Source organism: Cannabis sativa, chromosome 2 (assembly GCF_029168945.1).
Source record: "Cannabis sativa cultivar Pink pepper isolate KNU-18-1 chromosome 2, ASM2916894v1, whole genome shotgun sequence".
Taxonomy (NCBI): domain Eukaryota; kingdom Viridiplantae; phylum Streptophyta; class Magnoliopsida; order Rosales; family Cannabaceae; genus Cannabis; species Cannabis sativa.
Window position 1 is genome coordinate 51,620,023 of NC_083602.1, and position 21,774 is coordinate 51,641,796.

The 21,774-nt window shown below is 26.9% G+C and overlaps 2 protein-coding genes across 3 annotated transcripts in view; both read right to left on the reverse strand.

Annotated features, from left to right (window-relative positions):
• The window catches only part of LOC115719259 (S-adenosylmethionine synthase 1), a 51,776-nt gene that overhangs the window by 24,595 nt on the left and 5,407 nt on the right, over positions 1-21,774 (reverse strand). The window lies entirely within an intron of this gene.
• On the reverse strand, positions 4,685-8,274 carry LOC115719061 (probable receptor-like protein kinase At5g18500). The gene is made up of 9 exons (XM_030647964.2): positions 7,868-8,274; positions 7,676-7,753; positions 6,746-7,447; positions 6,552-6,656; positions 6,279-6,401; positions 6,017-6,187; positions 5,767-5,896; positions 5,275-5,487; positions 4,685-5,169 (listed from the first exon to the last, which is right to left on the reverse strand). The coding sequence occupies exons 3-9, from the start codon at positions 7,417-7,419 to the stop codon at positions 5,044-5,046; spliced, it is 1,542 nt and encodes a 513-aa protein (XP_030503824.1). The 5' UTR covers positions 7,420-7,447; positions 7,676-7,753; positions 7,868-8,274; the 3' UTR covers positions 4,685-5,043.

A 21,774-nucleotide genomic window follows, 5' to 3' on the forward strand; every position in this document is an offset into this window, starting at 1 on the left:
ATCTAATAACATCACAATTTAAGCAAAAGCTGATAATTAGATGTAAAATTAGTACTTAGAATAGTTTGATGAAAGAAATATTACAACTTGTGCATAGAAAAAAAAAAATATATAAATTTGTTCAGTCATTTTTCGGTAATTTTTATGTGGGTTGCTATATATATATAGATTTTGATTGTTTTTTAAATTGCTCCGCTATAGGAATTTTTATGTGTAATTCCTTAAAAATATAAAAAAAACTATCTTAAAATGTAAAATTAAAAAAGTCCAAAAAAAAAAAAATACAAAAACTTTAAAGAGTAATATTACAAATAAAGTAATAATGTCAAGAGTAGCTAGAAAGAACACTCTCTCACACACTTACACAACTTTGAGTACGTATAGAGGAGGAGATCACTAAATTAACTAATAATGTTCAAGATTTTCTTTTGTTTTTTGTAACTATAATGTGGTGTTTTGTTATGGGGTTCTTGTGAATAGGAATGTAAAACTAAATTTAATATTTGGTATGATTTTAATGAAATTTTACTTATGATTATTAAGCAGGTTTCACTTGTAAGTTTATTTTTAGGGTAATTATTTAAAACTCCTTAAATGATTAAGTTTAAGATTCTCTTAATTTCAACCCCTCTTAACTAAAATTTACCAAACAAAATTCTTACACCAAACTTCTCATAAGATCTGTTTGGTACGCAAAATTAAACTGAATTGGACTATACTGGACAAGATTGAATTATGCTGGTGTAGACTATTTTATTTATTTCTTTTTATATAATGATAAATAAATAAAAATGAATAATTTGTAATAAAAAATAAAATATTATATATCAATTAAATATATATCATAAATATATAATAAAATAATTTATCATATTTTTATTTAATGAATAATTAAAATATTAAAATAAAAATACTTGAATAATATAAAATTATTTATAATAAATACTAATTTAACATAAACATAAATTTTTTAAAATATTGATATAAATTTTCTAATGATTTGAAAAGAATATATAATTTTATTGTTATATTGTTTCTCTTAAAATCAATTTAAGTAATTATTGTTTATTTAATATTATTTTAAATTTTGAAAGCTTATGTATTATAATTTAAAATTACATATTTTCACTCATTTTAATGAATAAGCTTTTCATAAAAAACAAATTATTAAATAAATTTGTAATATTTTTTTCATATAAATTCTTATTAAATGTAAAATATATTAACAAAATCAAAATTAAAAAAAAAAATATCTCACCTATATAAGATTATTTATTCCCTGTTAGATTAGCTGGATGGGATAAATAATCTCAGACAGATAAAATTAGCTGGATTAGTTATCCAGACTTCCAACATGCCCAAACACTGGACTGGAAAAATTAGTAGGGTTGTACATAAATTTTTGTAAACCGCCCAAACCAAACCGAACCAAAATAACACGACAAAAAACGCAAACTAAAAAACCTGACAAAAATATAACCCGCCCAATCTTTACTGAGCAGGTTACACTTAGATTTTTGTAACCCGATCTTTATATTGGGTTGAACAAAATGTAGCACAAACCGATCAAACCGACCGACGTGTTGGAAATTATTTTACTATGATCTAGATTTACTAACATGTATGTTGATTATAATCTATAATCTAACACCCTAAATATGAATTTCTTAATACCATGAAATAAACACATAAGAGATTAACAAATCCTTATATTGATGGCAACAGAATAATAATGATTCCTTCTGCTCAGATCTCTAACTCTTGTTCCTTTCTGTCGCAGAGTTATAACAAGATTTGAATCATGAATAAGGTGATCAAGCTTAAACATGCAATAAAAACAAAAATGAATAAATCACACAATCTAGGAAGAAAGAACAATTAACTAATTTTAACTCATGAAATAATCTCAAACAATCCATCATATCTCTAAATAGAGAGTTTAGCTCATAATCAAATTCACAATTAAACTAGACACAAATAAAAATATAAGAAATCAAGAGAAGAAAAGGAAACTAGATGGATGATTCTCATAGATTGCCTACGTTCGCTCCAAGATTCTTCTTCTTGTATTTTTAGGGTTTCATTTTGTCTATTTTATCCCCCTATAATTCGCGACCCCCTTTTATTAAATAGAATTTTTTAGCCCAAAAACGAGAAAAGACAAAGTTCTCCTTGACCCGTACGGAGTCGGCACCGCGACAGTTGTAGAAAGTTGAATTTGAGGCTTTTTGTAGTCATCTCACCGCAGCCACGAATATTAGTCACGACCAAAATATTCCTACTTCAACCTCTTTCAGTAAAATATGCATAACATTCACATACAAACTCCAAATGAGTTGATTTAATATGAGTTAAAAAGGTAAAAAAAAGATCTAAAAGTTTTATGTTTTGATTTTTTCTAAAATCGGATCAGAACATAGTAAAATTTAGACCTGACGTTTCAGCTTTATTTTTTTGTAAAATTTTCTCTATTTTATAAATTACCGTTTTTCGAAATTTGATAAATTTATACATTCTAAGTCTCAAAACTTGAAAATAAAGAAAACAAGCATAATTTTATTTGAAAAATAATAACAAAGGAGAAAAATAATTATAAAAAGTGACGTGAAACTTAGGATAAAAATAGCCTAACATAAGCCTAATGTCGTGGGTTTCCTTCGTCAAAAGTCGTGGATCTCGAAGGTCTCCACAGTGGCTCTCTATTTGGGTGAGATTTGGGTCTGGGTTGGGTGTTTCGTGGGTCGACAGTGGTGCAGTTTCGCTGGAACTCCTCGATCAGGAAAGAAAGTAAAGAGCGAGAGGGGAAGAGAGACCAGGCCAGAATGGGGTTTTTTTAAAAATAAGAGAGGTAACTTTGGGTGTCTCACCTCACCAATTTTACCAAACTTTAGTTTAGCTTATTAATTTTATCTTAATATGAGCATGTTAAATCAAATTTTCTTTGTCTTATGCTTACATACAATGTTGAGTGAGAGTGAACTAAAGTACTTCAGCTTATTTTGGTAGATATATGTCTTAGTATCTTACATAATGAAGAAAAAGTCAAATAATTTTATGTTGTTTTTTCATCCTCAATGGACTGTTCTTTTATTAATATAGAATTATTTATTAAAAAAAATACATATATATTTATAGAATTATTGTATATATGACAAAGTTTATGAGTTTTAAACAACAAAATGGGGAACAAACAACAAAATTAACCAATCATTAAACTCCGACTCCATTACAAAATTATGCTAATCTTTCTCCTTTTTTTTGAGATACCCCTCTCATTTTAAATTCTCTTAATTTTTTCAATCTTTAGTTCTTTCTTCTTCTTTCACATCTTTCTATTCTAAACTCACATTGAACCACCATCAACAGCAGTTGACCTTTACCACCACCACCGGGGTCGGCCCAAGCAGAAAATAGGCCTAAAAATTGTGTTATATGTAAATATGGAAATGACTTTGGGTAAGTGTGGGTTTGGGTATTAGTGGGCCTATTTCACAAAATTTAACTGAAATACCATTTTTTTCTCTACATATTTATAATATTGCATAAAAACTTTGGGTCATGGATTTGAGTGGGTCCTAGACACAGGCCTAGTCCGTCTTAGACCAGAAATTATATTATTTTTTTGTACTTAGAGGGAAGCTTTCATAAGTTTGTTCCTTTCTCTAACATTTATGCATTGGTGTTAGTTTTTACATGTTTAAAGGTTTTTTTGAACTGATTTGTGCCTTTTATTTATTTGCTATGTTGAATTTTTTTTTTTTGGCAATATATATTTGCTTTTTTTCTGCATTTTTTTGGAACTTTTTGCAAAAACAAGATAGGTTCAATGGTTACTCGATATAAGTATGTTCTTGAGATTGGGAATGAATTTTCGAAATATATACTCAATAATAATCGATGGTGTTGTTATGTTATTTGATTTAAAACATTCATTGTACTCTGTTAGAGTTGTTAGTTAAGTTAGTGACAGTTAAGTTTGCTAGTTGTCATTAGCAAGTTAGTTAAGATTCAGTTCAATTAGTTGTTATTTGTTATTATCTTTGGTTGTAATAGTTTTATATATAAACATTTACTTCAGCTATAATAAGTGAAACTTTATTCACCATCGAGTACTATCAAGAACCATCAAGTTCACCATCGAGTATTATTGAGTATCATCAAATTCAACAAATACTTTAAATTAAATGACATAATTTACCAACACCATCGAGTACTATAAGTACCATCAAGTATAGATTGAAAATTCATCTACCTAAAAATAGACAATTTGGAAACCAAAATGCAAGATTCAAAATACATGTTATTTGATTGAGTATTAATGAAGCCATCATAGGCTTATAGCTTAAATCATGTGATCTATTCTATTGGGCATTTTTATAAAATCAAGCCCATATCTTGAGTCACAACCATAATGTTGTCGTTTTCCCTAAAAGCTAGAAAGAAGTTGGAATTAGGTGTAATCACATTGCATAGCTTAGCTGTTTTACTCAAAAAAAAAAAAAAGTGATGGATCATGGATCACAACAAAAAGGTACATGTCCCACAACGTGGTCTCTATTTTATCTTATTATTATTTTCATCTCTCATGGCAGCTGGAATTGAAATTGATTTCTTTGTTGGTCGATTGCAATTATTATTATTATTATTATTATTATTATTATTTATTTTCTTTCTTGCCAAACAAAAAAAAAATAAGAGAAAATTTTATAAGATAAGAGGGTTTAACCAGCTACCAATTCTGTACACATAGCTCAAATGTTATGGGGATTTTCACAAACCACCACTTCAATACACAAACAATACTCTCTCTCTCTCCATCTACAATTAAGATGCAAAACCAAAAAAAAAGAGCCAAAAAGATCAACCAACCAGTCCCCTAACCATGCCCCTCAATGCCAAAATGGCAAATATATTGGCTCAAGATTGATATACAATACAAGCCCAAGAAATTAAAAGAGTTGAAAGAATTTCAAGAATTTTAAATTAAGTGTTGCCCATCAGATAATAGATACTCATCATATGACTTGTAGTTGGTAATGGAACTCATGACCTTTGGTAGCTTCTGCTACCTGATCTTGAACCTGGATTTTCACTCCTATCGGTATCTGAAAATTCCTTTTGCGAATCAATCTCCATGCTGCCCGCTTGGGCTCTACGGTGCCTTCGATCCTGAAATGAAACAAGCTAGATTTGTTACAAAAAGCTTTTGGTCAAAAGTTATAAGATTCAGATATGGGATTTATGAAGTTGAATACAACAGAAAATGTGCCATACCTCTCTTGATATAGGATATTCCTCAGACTCGAGCATTCGAACAACTTGGCCCATCTTCGGTCTTTTCTCAGAATCTGGATCAACACACCTTAACGCAGTCAAAAGTGCTCGCTTTAGGGCTCTTGTTGATGGTCTTACCTCAATGTTTGGGTCTACCACTTCTTCTGAGCGCCGGCTCCCTACCATCAATTTCAGCCAATCTACAAGATTTACCTGTGAGCAATGGTTTCAGTTCATGTCACTATTCCAATAGAACAGGATCAGATTCTAACATCATAATGACCTTTTGGATCACTCCTTAGGTTGAGTCAGATTTCACTTGGTCAAAAAGATCAAGTAAAAGTGGTGAATTAACATGAATTACAGCCATAAATGTCTACTGATAATTCTATGTGATACATTATGTAATTCGTGACAAATTGAGCTTTAAAATTCATTTTTGCAGTCATGACCCTTTGAGGATTCTAACAAATGTTTTCAATAGCAACATACCTCATTGGTAGGGCGTCCATAATCGACAGGATCTCGTCCTGTAATTGCTTCCAAAAGGACAACTCCAAAGCTATAAACATCACTTTTTTCATTCAAAAGGCCAGTATTCGCATACTCTGGAGCAACATATCTAGAAATAAAATGGTTTACATGTCAAACAGTTAATTCACTGTCACTAATTTTAAAACTTATGAACAAACATGAAAAGGGAATTCAGCATATACCGCTCTAGGAAGAAAAATATACTAACCCGAAAGTCCCCATAACACGAGTTGTTACATGACTTTTCCCAGCTCCTAACAGTTTGGCTAGGCCAAAGTCAGATACCTTTGCATTGAAGTCGTCATCAATCAGAATATTGCTCGATTTGATGTCTCGGTGAACAACCTTCGGCTCAATAGCTTCGTGCAAGTATGCAAGACTGCAACAAGTAGTCAAATTAAATCAAAACTCTTTTTCCCTTAAATCTTTTGTAAATACTTAAAAGAGAATGACAGATAATGTTGACTTACGCTTTGGCTGTGCCAAGAAGGACCTTTATGCGGGCTTCCCAAGTGAGATATCCATGCTGACGCATGGCACCATGAAGCCACTGCTCTAAATTTCCATTGTTGACATACTCATAAACAAGCATCCTGAATTATTTTAAACAAAAATGAAACTAGAAACTGTCAACTAAGATATTCTGAATCATTGAGCAACAACAACTTGAACTTAAGCTAAAGATGTTGTTCTTCTTCTACTAATAGAAAATCAAGATATGAACATCAAAATGCGAGCGGTACCTATGAATGCCTTCAACGCAGTATCCAAGAAGACGAACCAGATTCTTATGGCGCACATGACCAATAGCTTCAACTTCAACTCTGAATTCTTTCTCAGCTTGGCCCCTGCAATGGTAACAAGGAGTTTAAGCCACTAGACAATGTAGCAATAAATATGAAATCAAACACAAAAAACTAAAAGCCATCAAACTCACACATTATTTAGGATCTTTTTAACTGCTACTGGAGTTCCATTGATCAGATAACCCCGGTAAACAACTCCATATCCACCTTCACCAAGGATATTTTCCTTTGAAAAACGGTTAGTAGCAAGCTCTAGATCTCTTAATGTAAACCAATGGCCCCAACCCAAGTGGGAAAATTCAGGCAAGCCACTCAATGGAGATGGTGCAGTTATGGGATATGAAGAAGATGGCTTATTATAGCCAGTAAAGTTACCAGAACCACCTTCTTCTCCTGATTGTGAACCTCCACAATCTTTATCAAAACGATTAAATGAGCCAGATTGACTGCTAATCTCTCCATTCTTTGACTTCCCCATTCCTCCTACATGAAGCAGAACCTTATCTGATTCTCTTTCACTTGACTTGTCATGAATGGTGAGAAGTATTCCATCTCGTGGAACAAACTCACTTGCAGCAACTTGCTCAACTCGAACTTCTTTAATTTCTTTTGAAACAGTTGGGATTTGGCTATGAGGATTCCTGTCCCTAGCTCTTTGGGACCTTTTCCGGGAAGTGAGGCATAGAGACAACACAGAGAGAATAATTACAATAAATAGTGCAACAGCAATACCAATTACTTCCCAAACCTTAAGACCAAAGATAGCAGTTTTCTTGGATAATTCAGCATTGAGGTCAGAACCCATTTTTCTTTTCTTTCAGATTTCTGGGTGCCTGTAAAGTTTAATCAAGAATCTCATATTAAGCTCTAAATTTTATGTACTGAAAGGATACTGACATAAAGCTCTTCACCATTTTCAGATACAGAACTGAAAACAACAATAGTAAACATATGACTAAAGGCACAACAATATGAAGTCAAAATACCATTATGCATTAGAACTTAGAACTTAGAACATTAAAATGTTGGTTACTAGAAAAGCAAGCCATGATTTTGCTCACCTCTCTGGGATAAAATTTCACAAGGGCAGACTTTTCAAAGCCCAGATCTTTGAAACACCTTCAACATTTCTTGTCCTTCTAACAAACAAAAAAAACCCAGATCTCAAACCAAACAAAAACTCAACCAAGAAACCAAATAATCCCAGTTCAGATAAAATTCAATTATATACCCAAGTATATAATTTGGATAACCTTTTAGGAAAAAAAAAATATTTTTCTGGGGGGGGCAACTGTGAGACTGAATCTAAGCTGAGAAGGAGCTTTCTGGCACCAGCTTTGAGCCTTCTCAAAAACCCAAATCCAAAAATGACTGTAGGGGTCCTCTTTTGCCTCTTGCAAATGGTACAAGGACATAGAAAAAAAAAGAAAAAAAAAAAAAATCAGATAATTCTAAGTGGTGGTGGGGATCATAAGAAAGAAGGGGTGGAGTTATCAGTGGTAGGTGATAAGAAGTTTATATGCCATCCAATACATATTACTATGCATACATAATAAGAATAACAGTGAAAGAGAAGCATGGAAGGAATTCTGTAAGGTGTTCTTGGGATTTTCTTGATCTGTTATGAAGATGACTCATTATCAGTAAGTAATTTAATCTCTTCTATTTATTTAAAGTTTTATTTTTTGTTTAATTATTAAAAATTGAAAATTGGTATAAATTATATATTTGTGTGTTGTGTTTGACTGCTGTATTTGTATGTATGTGTGCTGTAATGATTATACAACATAAAGTGTTACATTTATGGGTCATTTTGTTTTTTTTAATAAAAACATAATTATAGTTCCCCATGTTTTTCTCTTATTTTCTTACTTTAATATTTTTTATTATTATTATTATTATTTATAAAGCTGTATCATTCTAATTCTTAGTAAGACATCTGGGTTGAAAGATGATTAAATGACCAAGTCAGAAGAAGTAAAAATTGAAAACAACTCCCACCACAAAAACTACTACCCACCACCATCATAGTGTCTTTGTGTTTAAGTGTGAATTTATATCATTTTTAATATTTGTTTTACTATATTATTTATTTTATCTCATATTTATAATAATGTATATTAAGTTGTAATTTTACTTTAGAAAAATCATATATATGTTTTTTAATATGTAAAATATATTCTATTTTAATAGATAATGATAAAAGAAATAGTGTAAATTAAATATGTTGTGCAAATAAAAATTAAAAAAAATTATTTTTTATGTATTATTTATAATTTTACAACCTAAAATTTTTATTTACTAATATATATTTGTAAAGTTTTAAAATTACAAAAAAATATACTTTTTCATAAAAAATAAATAAAAAGTAAAAAATAACGAGAAATTAATATCATAATAACTATAAATAAACTATAAAACAATCTCATAATAACTATAATACAACTATAAATAAAAAAAATAATTTATTATTTTTACTAAAAAAAATATTTTTATAAATAAAAAAGTTCAAAACGTAAAAAAAATCCGCATTAATGTATTTTTATAATTTTTATGAATTTTTAGTCTATGTAAATTTTTTAAATAAAAAAATCTTAATACCACATTGGGGTATTACATAACATTACTTTATATTATTTTTAGTAAAAATAAATAAATATAAATAGAGTAATTTGTGGCCTAAATACTTAAGTTTAATCTTTAGTTGCAAATACATAAGTTTAGTTTTTTTTCGGTAATAATACTTAAGTTATAATTCTAGAACATCCGTAGGTACCTCGCCGCGGAAGTCCCTTATTGGTTCAAGTCGTTAATTTTTATTTTTATTTTTTTTATTTTTAAAAATACTATTTTTCATGTTTTATTTATAATTTTACGACTTAAAATTTTTATTTATTACACTTATAAAATTTTTAAATTATAAAAATACACTTTTTTCAACCAAAAATATAAAAAATAAAAAACAACAAGACATCAAGACGACTATAAATCAATTATCTATAAACTATAAAACAACTCCATGAAAACTATAAACAATTATAAATAAAATAATAAAAAATAATTTATTATTTTTACTGGAGAGATATTTTTATAAATAAAAAAATAAAGCGTAAAAATAAAAATAAAAAATCTGTGTTGGCGTATTTTTGTATTTTTTTAAAAAAAATTGGTGATTTATGTAAATTTTTCAAATAAAAAAAAATCTTGATAACTCATTGGGATATTATATAACATTACTCTATATTCTCTTTAGTAAAAATAAATAAATGTAAATAGAGTAATTTGTGGTTGAAATACTTGAGTTTAATTTATGATTGTAAATAAATATTTAAATTTAATTTTTCATGGTAATAATACTTAAGTTATATTTTTGAAACATTTGTAATTACTTAACCATGACAATCTTTGATTGATCCAAGTTGTTAAATTTTTTATTTTTTATTTAAAAGTTAATTAAAATATACCTATTAGAATATAATAGGTGAGAATAACTTGACACTTAATAATTATATACTCACAAAAATTTTAAAAATATAACTTAAGTATTATTATTTGTAATCGAAAATTAAATTTAATTATTTATACTATAAGTCACTCACATAAATATTAAAAGAAAGATAAATGTGGTGTGGAAATATAAAGGGAAACAAAACATGCGGCAAACTTTCTAAAATAGGGAAGGATTAATTAAATACTGTTTAAAATTAATTGGTTTAGCATATTAATAAGGAATAATTAGAGAAGGTGCTATTTTTTAAAAAATATATATATTTTTATGTTTAAAGAATTTTTTTATAATTTTACAGTTTTTCATAAAAATAGCATGAAAATTATATAAAAATAACATATATATAACAAAAAATCAACAACAAATTAATAAGAATACAACATAAAAAAAAAAATTGTATTTTCTATAAATAAAATCGTAAAAATATTTAAAATTCCTTAAAATCATATTTTTATAATTTTTTTATTATCTTTGTATATTTGTAAAATAATCCAAATTAATAATCAGCAGAACTATTTACTGATATAATCCACTACAATACAAACACTCGTGGAAGAAGGAATAAGTTTTGTGTTTGACCTTTTACAGTGAAGAATACTACAAACCAAGTATTAATAGAGACTATAGTAACACCACACCACCTAATAAAATTATAAATAAATTACAACACTCAAATATATACTCGTAAAAAAACAACTATGTATATACTCATAATAATAAACAGTCAGGATCAAGTCAAACCCAGCTTTTCTTATATTGAATGAAATTTAATATCTACTTGAACAATGAAAACCATACAATAAAGAGAGAGTGACCCTTTCCAAACCCATTTATGTCCTTCATGTGTTTTTTTTTAGTTTCTTTTGCTAAGAAAAAAATCCCAAAAGAGACTCGTAGTGCTTAGTACTTTTATATGTGTTATATCGTTATTAGTATAATTAAATATTGTGTTGTGTTTCATGTAATTTAATTTAATAATTTTTAGGAAATATCGTTAATCAATCACAAGACGTCACCAATAAGTGTACTAAGTACCTCTAGTGTCTATAGCAATAACCTATTTAGTTTTTAAATAGATTTATATATATATATACTAGGTTAATATTACGTACAATGCACGTATGCTTAGTTATATTATTTTTTTTTTGGGAATTACCCCATATACTATGTTTTTAACTTTTTTTTTTTCAAATTTACGGTTTGGGTTTCTAAAGTGGTTGCAGCGCGCTAGTTGCAATAGGAATCTTTATACGATTTTTTGTTGCAATTTAAGTTGCGGCGCTAGTTGCAATAGGAGTTTCTATGTGATCAAAGTCTTGTAGACAACATTACAAAGGCTTATAGGACGGAAATCTTTCATAGTTTGAGGCTTTTTGACTTTGGGAATCAATGTGATCAAAGTCTTGTCAATAACAACAGGATTACCACCATCATTAAGCACATGGAGGACACCTTTTGTAACTAAATTTCTAACAATATTCCAATTATGTTGATAAAATATCACTGACATACCATCAATATCAGGACCCATGATTTTCAAAGCAATAAGAACTTCTGCTGCAGTAAATTCTTTAAGTAGAAAATCATTATGGGAATCAGTAATGGTAGTAGGAATTGTGGAGAGAACATGTGATAGGGCCCAATAATCTTCCTCAGAAGCGTGAATAAGGTGTCAAAATATGAGGAGATAATTTTTGCAATTCTTTCACGAGAAGTGATAGTATTGCCATTTAAATCTTTCAAAAACTTGATTTTATTATTTGAGTTTCTTGTCGAAGCTTTAGCATGGAAAAATTTTATTGCATCAAATCAACACGTGACCTCTGCTGCCAATATTGTTCTACAGCAGCTAAAAGTTTATCTAAAATAGTCTCCGCCAAAATAACATCATCAGAATGAGCAAAACCTGGTGTTTATGAATATTTTATTTAGCATATTAAGTTTCATAAAAAAAAAATTGACTTAAATATTTTTTCATATAAACATATTTTTGAAATAGTGTAAAAAGAGATATTTTTTTTTTTATATTTTCTTTAATTAAGTAGCTAAATTAAGCATAGAAATTTAAATTTTTCTTTTATTATTTGCTATCGGACCAAAATCTAATGGTTTAGTATTTTTAAAATTAATATTTATAGTTAAATTTGTTTATTACCCATTAATGGGTAATTCCATATATATTTATGTATTAGCTTAAAGTAACCTAAAAATATAAACAATATTTGACATCCACATTTGGAGAATAATTTTATTTCTAGGTTAGATGGATTCCAGTAAATATGTATATTATATATACTGTTATAAAATATTATTTATATAGATGTATGTTTAGCACAACTTTTAGAAAAGTTAAAAGTTATTTTTTAAAAAATTTGTGATAAAAATGTGTTTGGTAAGAAATCGAAAAATAATTTTTTGAAATTTTTTTAAAAAAGCTACAGTTAAAAGCTAAAGCTGCTTCAACTCAACTTTTAGAAAAAACTGTTTTAATTAAAATACTATAATAATTTTTTTTATACTAAAACCATATTTACTTATTTATTATTTTTTAAAAAATAAAAATACTTAAAATAAATTATTATTAAATCTCTTATTTTTTACATTTTATTCTAATATCAACAAACAACATTAACCTAAAACTTTTCTTATATACTTGAGTTTTTTTTTTACATTTGAAAAAACATAATATAAAAATATTATTAATTATTTTTATCAAATTGCATATAAATTTATATTTGAAAAAAATTAAAAATATATATAAAAAAAATATTATATAAAATAAGTTTTTAGATATTTGTAATTATAATAAATTAGATTATTACATTATCATTATCATTATAATAGATCTTAACAACTCACAGTACTTTGAAATTTATAATTTACTAAACACTCGACTCAGTTTTTTTCCACAGTTCTGCTACAGCTGCTTTTTCTTACAGCACAGCTGGAATTATTTTTTTCCAAAACACAGCTATGCCAAACTGGTCCTAAATCACTCAAATATTTTCTATTAGTTAATATTAATTGTAATTATTATTTTTCTCCTTAATTTTTTAGTATATGGCTCACATATTTGTATAAATAAGAGATCATTCCATTAAAATAAAGTACTAAAAAATTCTCATTAAGTTCCTCTTTTATCTCTTTATTATCTTCATAATGCTTTTGTACATATATAATATACACATATGACTATTAATTAGTATGTAATCTTAGCTAGCCAATATCATGCTAAGAATTTTTAGAAGAATATTTGATAGATGAAAATAAAAAGAAATTTCAAATATTTTCATTCTTTTATATTTGTAGGATAAGAAATTATACCATTGAATGAAGTATTTTAGTTATTATTATTTTTGGAAAGAAAGTGAAATATTTATACTAGTTGTTTGGAATTGATATGATGTAATTATATGTTCATTTATTTTTTAGTACATGGAATAAATGCTTGAAATTTATTTTTGCGTTGTGTACCATTTAAATAGGTTTTTAAATACCATTTTGGAATGTTTGGAAAGTTACCAATGGTATTTTGTTAAATGACAAAATGGACCCCGTATTTTCTAAAATAGTACAAATAGGATTTGAAATTTTTTTTTTTAATTATAATCCGAGTAAAAATATGCATATGACAAAAATATAAATTTTTTTTACATTTATTAAGTATTGTCTTCAAGTTGGTTGTATTAAAAAAAAAGTTGTCAAAAATTAAGCTCAGGGTCCTATTTTTACTATTTTAGAAAATACAAGGTTTATTTTGTCATTTAACAAAACACAGGGTCCAATCTGTAACTTTTGCAAAACCCAGAGTCCAAAATGGTATTTACCCATTTAAATATAAATGAATCAATTTTGTTTAAGAGATTTCTATTTGTACCTCAAAATATGATAAATACATTCTATTACTGAAAAAAATAAACTTAAATAATTTTTAAAAATTAATCTTAATATTTTTTTTTCTTTTGGAATTTCCTCACATTATTTTATGTTAATTCAATACTTACTTTGATTATGTTTTCATATTTTTTTCTAAACCATGTATATATATTTATTTTTTTTATAAGAATGTTACATATAAATTTTTATTTTAATATTTTTGTCACAATATTTAAAATATAATTTATTTTTATTTAATAGGTATATTTTAGGGTAAATACCATTTTGGACCCTGTGTTTTACAAAAGTTACCAATTGGACCATCTGTTTTATTAAATGACAAAATGAACCTTGTAATTTCTAAAATGGTACAAATAGGACGCTGAGCTTAATTTTTGACAATTTTTTTTTTTAATATAACCAACTTAAAAATATGAACATATACAAAAAATATAAACAGTTTTGTCATAACACTTTTAGATCGGATTATTATTAAATTTTATTTTGACAAAAAATCAGTTCAGGGTCCTATTTTTACCATTTTAGAAAATACAGGGTCTATTTTGTCATTTAACAAAACAGAGGGTCCAATCGGTAACTTTTGCAAAGCACAAGGTCCAAAATAGTATTTACCCTATATTTTATAAAAATATGAATTGGAAAAAAAAATTACAAAACTTAATACAATTAAAGATGCAAATGTTATGTAAAATAAAAATTATTAAAATCAGGTTTTATTTATTTATTATTATTTCTAGGTCGATATAATACACATTTTTTATATAATAAAAATATGGGAATTGTAAATTCATTTTTTCGCCAAATATTTTAATTTTGTTGACAATTTAGAATGTGAAGCTAGGTAGATTTTATTTTGAGAATAGACTACGTAGTCCTAAGAAAAATATTGTTTTATTTTACAATTATTAATATTAATGTTTCATCATTATTTTGTGAATTTATTATGCTGTTTGGACTTTTTATGGTTTGATTTTTCTTTGGTAAATAAACTGATTCCTTATAGGATTATGAAGTTTTTTTTTTTTTTTTGTAAAATAGGATTATGAAGTTTTGATTCCTATAACTTTTTTTAAAAATTATTATTATTATTATTATTATTATTATTATTATTATTATCGAAAGGGATTCCTATAGTTAGTTATTATTAGAGCCTAAATCCCATGCGGCGAACTCGGGATTGTGAGTGGACATGGAGTAGGGCCCATTAACGGGCCCAATTACAATAAGTCCAAATGATTTATTTGTTAATTGTTGTCTATATTGCCTAATTAGTAATATATATAATATATATTTATATATTAAAGTTGTATGATTTTGATGTATCAAACACCTCCAAAATGGATTCATTTTTTTTTAGTAATTATAAAATTCCATTCCCATTTTTCCATTATAGAGGACACAGCTGACAATTTTTTTATATATAGATTATTATTATTATTTGTTTGATCTCATTGTCATTTTTCTTATTCTATTATCTTTCATTAATATTATGACTTATGGTATGAGATGGATGGATTAATATAGATATTTAAAAGCAAAAATAGTCGATTTAGAAATTAAAAAAATAAAAAAAAAAAAAAAGTAAAGTAAGCATTGTAGAGCATAAGCTGCAACATTAATTAAATTATTAATTGGCCATAATAATCCAAATATTTTTCACATGTTCTAATCATCAATTAATTAGAGAATTGTAGTAGTCTTGTTAAATATTTGATAAAGAAACCCTAACGAATACGATTTGAAAGGTATTTTTTCCCAACATTTAAGTAATAATCCTATCTATATTATGCTGTCCTACATACCAATTATATTATATATTATATAGAAACTTCTTTTATAGACTATATAGTTAACCTATTGTATATATTGTGTGATTAATTAACCTATATATATATTATGTGTACTATCTATGGCCAAGAAAAATTTAAATTATGTGTCGAACATATATATATAATCATTATACAGTCAAAAAAAAAGAAAAGAAAAAATAGCCACACGAGCATTGTGGTTTTTCCTAATGAGTTGAACCCATAATAATAGTAATAATAGTACTTTTTTTAATTAGTAAATTAATTCTTTAATTTCTAGCTTTAATATTTATATATAATCAAAATCAATCATAATAATTAGTGTAACTAACCATAAACGTCAACATCAAATTATATGCATGCATGCATGCGCTTAATTATATGTTTATTAATTATTTATTTTTGAAGCATTATTATTGATAATACAGCAATTAATATATTTATCTGAAATCTTTGGTTAGGTAGTGTTTGTTTATATGTCCCATTGAAATGATTTTTAATTTGTCAAAAGGAAAAAGAAGAAAAAAATAAAAAGTTATTTGTAATCTTTAATCGATCTTTATTATAATTGCATTGAAACAAAGATTTTGCAAGCTAGCTAGAGTACTTTACTAGACATGACAATATAATGTTAATTAGTTTTTGGCTTTAACTAAAAAAGGTTGATACGTTGGGTTAATCAACTTTATTTGTTCAATCTTCGATAGTGATCACCCTGATCTCAACGGTTTTGTTTTGTTTTTATTATTAATGCAGATTTTTGTTAACTAAATTTGAGCCTCACGATCATGATTCAATATAGAAATAATAAAAACTATATAGAAAAATAAAAATATGAACACCGAATTTATACGTGATTTTGTAGTTAAAATTCTGCATAGAGTTCACGAGTCAATCTTATTCAGATTTCTGAGTATATTTTTTTAGGACCTCTTGTGTAAGAGTTTTTTCCATCCCTTTTTTGAGATTGCCTGCCACTATTTATAATTGCATAGTGGTAGTAAATTACAAGGTTGACCAAAATGTAATTACAGTTATTATCCCTTAAATCGTGGGATCTGATTACATATTACAAAATGTAAACGCGGTGCATGATTTTGAAAGTCATACAATACAGTTGTGATTTTCCTGCTTTTACTAGATCAGAAATATCGTGTATTAAACACGTCTTTAATTATTGATTCTGGAGATGTCTCGACAGAAACTTGATTGTAGTGATCCCAATAGCGAGTTGGAACCACTCTTCTTTCCGAGATCGACAAGATGTGTCTTGCGTCGATCGCGGATATAAGAAAATCTGCTGACTTGTCAGGATTGTGAGTCTCGCTTCCATTAGTTGGATGAAACTATAGGAAGTTTCCTCATAGCGAGATGGTCGTCTCGCATTCTTGTGTTCCAAGCCGGTTTGACTTTTATACTTAGTCTGCTTATTGCAAGTTGAGGTATGTGTTATTCTTCTCTGGTGCCTCGCTATTATCTCTTAGCGACATATGGTTTCTCGTTAATACTCTAAGTACCAGTTCATACATTGATTCCTTGCCTAAGACTTTACAGTCAGCGGGTTACAAATATATACTCTAGTACTTACACAATTAAAGAGTTATTCCAAAAAAAGATATGACACCGATTCACATTCCATTTATCTTAATACTTGTCCTCCAGACGAATTTCATGTATAACATTTATTATAAAATCTTTGTATGGTCACACTCACTCTGAATATCACAAAATGTGAAAAATAATTATTTTTATTATTACAAGAGTAATTATATCAAGACTTGAACATATTTTTAAAAGACTACAATACATCAAACAATTATACTCTTAGGGTTCGTTTGGTACGTCGTATCACACTGTATTGTATTGTATAGTATTATATTGAATTGTATTTTATACAATATTTTTATGTAAAACTATATATGTTATTGACTTATATGGATGCATAAATATATAATATTTTAGTATAAATTAAAATTTAACATAGTATTATATAATATATAATCCACTTTAATATAATATAATCCAATCGAATACGACTTAATACAACATTCCAAACGAACTCTTAATTTAATACTAGATACATTTACAAGTCTTGTATATAACTCACACTTTTAAGACACTCTTTAGAATATTTTAGGAGGCGTTTGGTATGAGGTTTAAACTTGATGGAAATAAAATTGTCAAACTAAATTAAATTTTAATAACCAAGGGATTTGTGTGATTTAGAAATTCGAGTATTTATAAGTAAATATTTAAATTCTAATAATTTAATTATTTTTTTATTTGAGTGCATGTAAAATATTGTTGAAAAATTAAATAAATATTAATTGAAACTATAAAATATACATATAGTTTAGTAATTATAACTCATTAATTGTAAAAAAAATTGGAAAAAATAAATCGTGAATTTGAGCTCAGATATGAAAATGGGTTGGCCTGTTTAAGAAAAACGGTTTGTCACGGCACGAAAATAACGGGTCATTCCGGGCCTACCCTTTGAAAGTGTTGGCACAACACGACCCGTTTTCGTTAAAGCGCTATACGACATGACCCATATTTTTAAAAGCACAAAAAAAATATAAATTGAACACTACGAATTTACTTATAAAGGTAGCCATTATTAATTATTGGACTTGAAGACTAATTTGATAGTGTTTATTTTTATTTATACTTTGTATTTTTTTTTAAATAATATAGTTATATATGTGAAACCTTATTTAATTTTTTTTAAAAGAAAAGTTGAATAAATTAGGTTCAATTAGTTTACATCATAATTTCGACTAGAGTTGTACAAAAAAATTTGTAAACAGCAAAACCAAATCGAAAAAACCGATAAAAATTACAAACCGAAATAACCTGAAAAACTTACAACCCGCCCAATCTGTTAATTGGGCGGGTGGTTGAAAATAGGTCCAACCCGCCCAATTAAACCGAATAACCCGACCAATCCGACTTTGGCTTTTTTTTTTTTTACTTTTTAGTTTTTTTTTATATACAACATAAATGATTAAATATATAATAATATAAAATTATATACTTAATTGTTAGTTTCAAAGTCATATATATTGTGTTGTGTTTTGGTGGAATTTGATATTTTTAATTTATCTTTTTAATTTTTATTGACTTTGAAACTAAAAAAAAAAAACAAAAAAGAAGTTTGGCCGGTTTGGGCGGGTTAACCCGACCAAACCGCCCAAACCGTTAGTCGGTTTACAATGGGCGGGTTGCACTTAAATTTTAGCAATCCGAACTTTAGATTAGGTTAGAAAATATATAGAACAAACTGCCCAAACTGACCGATGTACAACCTTAATTTCGACATCTTAAATAATTTAGATTCTTAACCAAAAAAAAAATATAGAAAACTTGTTAAAGCACTAAAATATTAAATACACGCTCCATCAAATTATGTATTTTAGAGAGTGCTTTTCCACATATAGGAAGTATTATTTATTTTTTAATAATAAGTGCTTCGGATGCTCAAAAATAAAAGTTCTCTAAATCTAATTTTGATGCTTTAGATATATTTGTGGTATGTCTAATATATGTCCTAATACAAAATTTGACTCATTTTGTACTATAATGGTCTCAGAAATTAAAACTTTAGCTAGTTGGGATTATGAACTCGAGCGTTGGCTGAAACTCTAGGTGCCCATGTTAATTTCGAGGTGTTGATTCGTATATTTTCAACTCTCGAATTATTTAAATTATGTTTTATTCTATGTATTATATATATATTAAAAAATATATGTTATTTAAATTTCAACGGAGAAAATATGTTCTTATAGAAAGAATAAAGAATAAAGTTACAATTTAAACGTGTGAATAAAATATTAAAATAACCTATATATATTAAATAATAAAAAAAAAACTCAATAATTTTCATATATATATGTATTTATTATGCTATCATATTTTAATAAATACCCTTGCATTTGTACATTGTAAAATATAATTAAATAATACTTTTTGACCTATAAATTATTATAGTAATGTAAGATTTTTTAGTACAACACATACTAATATTGTAATGTAAGATTAATGTATTGAAAATAAAGAGTAATAAATAATAATAATGCCTAATGTGACATTACACTTTACACACAATGAATTTAGAAAGATCTCACTCCTCCTAGATTACAGACCTAAATTCAGATCTGAACTTTGAGACCCAAACTCATACCCCAACTATGCTCCCAAACTTGAACATGGACCCCGATCCGAACTTAGACATGGACACAGGATTTGGACCCAGACCCCGAACCCTGGACTCATACCCGACCCCGATCCCAAATCTCAGGATTTAAGTCTGAGTCCAAGTCTAAGTCTAGGGTTCGGGTTTGGGTCTGATCCTAATTCGGGTTTGGGTCTGGGTCTGATCCTAAGTCTAGGGTTCGGGTTTGGGTCTAAGTCTAGGGTCGGGTCTGGGTTCGAGTTTCGGGTCCGGATCTAGAGTTCGGTACGAGGTGGGATGGGTTCGTGTTATGGAATAGTATGGTGTAAAATATATATATATAAAAAAAAATCTAAAAATAGTTTTACAAAATCTGAGTCAAACACCATTAAATTTTTAAAATGACCAAAAATGTTTTCTATTCTTATTTTTGAAAACACAATTCTAAAAACTGAAAACCAGCCAAATCTAAATACAAATTTATATTTTTAGTTGAAAAACAATATGCAATTTTATGTTTTCTAGCTTTTAATCATTATTTTCAAAAGTTCTCCAAATATTTTACACTTTTTCATTTTAATAAATAACAAATTCAATTTTTTAAGAACTTTTTTTTTCCATATTTTTATCGGTTTAAATTTTAAGGTATAAGTTTACAAAAATATGATTTATCAAAAAAAATTTATTTTATGGAAATATTATATAAAAAAAAAAAGAGAGTTAAAAATATAAGAAAAACAATATATATTAAGTGATTATCTCTCTAGTTACCCAAAGTATGAGATTCCCATAACTTTTAACTTTTTATTGAAATTTTCTCATAATATATATTTATTTAAAAAGGCATGTTTGGCATAAATAATGGAAAATCCCATAAAATTTATAATTTCCTAAAAAAAAAAAAAAATAACTAACATTACAATTAATCACACTTTGAAAAACAAAATTAAATTAAAATTTTTATTTCGAATTTGATCTTTTTAAAATTACAATTTTCTAATCATAAACTCTTTAACCCCAATACTAATAAGATCTGAAAGTTTTTTGTATTAGGCAATTGCAAAAACAAGAAAAATAGATATAAGTACTAGTCTTAGCTTAATTTTAGTTTTTTTTCTTACGAAGGAGCTCCTAAATTCTACCTTGGGATATAGGTAAAATTAGAAAGCAACCAAATGCGAATAGAATAGAGAAATATCAAACAACACCAATATATAATAGCTTTATATTACTGTTGATTAATTATATAATTAAGTATTAGGTGTTATATATATTTTTATAAAAAAAAAATCTCATATATTTTAATTTAATAATTATTATTAAATATTAACTATTCACAAAACACTACAAAAAAAAAGACCACTTTTAGTAACAACCTTTTATTCACAATAAAAAAAATTTATGATTAAATGTGATTTTTAGTTACAACAAAAAAGTTACTTGTAACTAAACATAGTATTTAGACACAAGTTGTCACTAATTTAGTTTTAGTCACAACAAATATTGTGACTAAAAATACATTTAGTCACAACAAAATTTGATTTTTGTGACTAATACTTTTAGTCACAGACTTTTTAGTCACAGCGTAGGAATAATAATTTATAATATTAGTCACAACATTTTTACTTTTAATCACAAGTTTTGTTGTGACTTCAAGTAAATTATTTATTAGTAAAATATCACTTAGTGATAGTCCAAACCACTACTAGTATCTAATAATAATACTCAATATAATAAATTACTATACCAAAAATATAAAGTTGTTAAGCCTAA

What these genes read in the sequence shown, in the direction of transcription:
- LOC115719061 (XM_030647964.2), bottom strand. Translation starts at nt 7,419, where the DNA reads ATGGGTTCTGACCTCAATGCTGAATTATCCAAGAAAACTGCTATCTTT. An exon ending in AAAAAGATCCTAAATAATGT is followed by an intron (nt 6,657 to 6,745) that starts GTGAGTTTGATG and finishes TTACCATTGCAG; the next exon opens with GGGCCAAGCTGAGAAAGAAT. An exon ending in ATGGACGCCCTACCAATGAG is followed by an intron (nt 5,488 to 5,766) that starts GTATGTTGCTAT and finishes CATTGCTCACAG; the next exon opens with GTAAATCTTGTAGATTGGCT.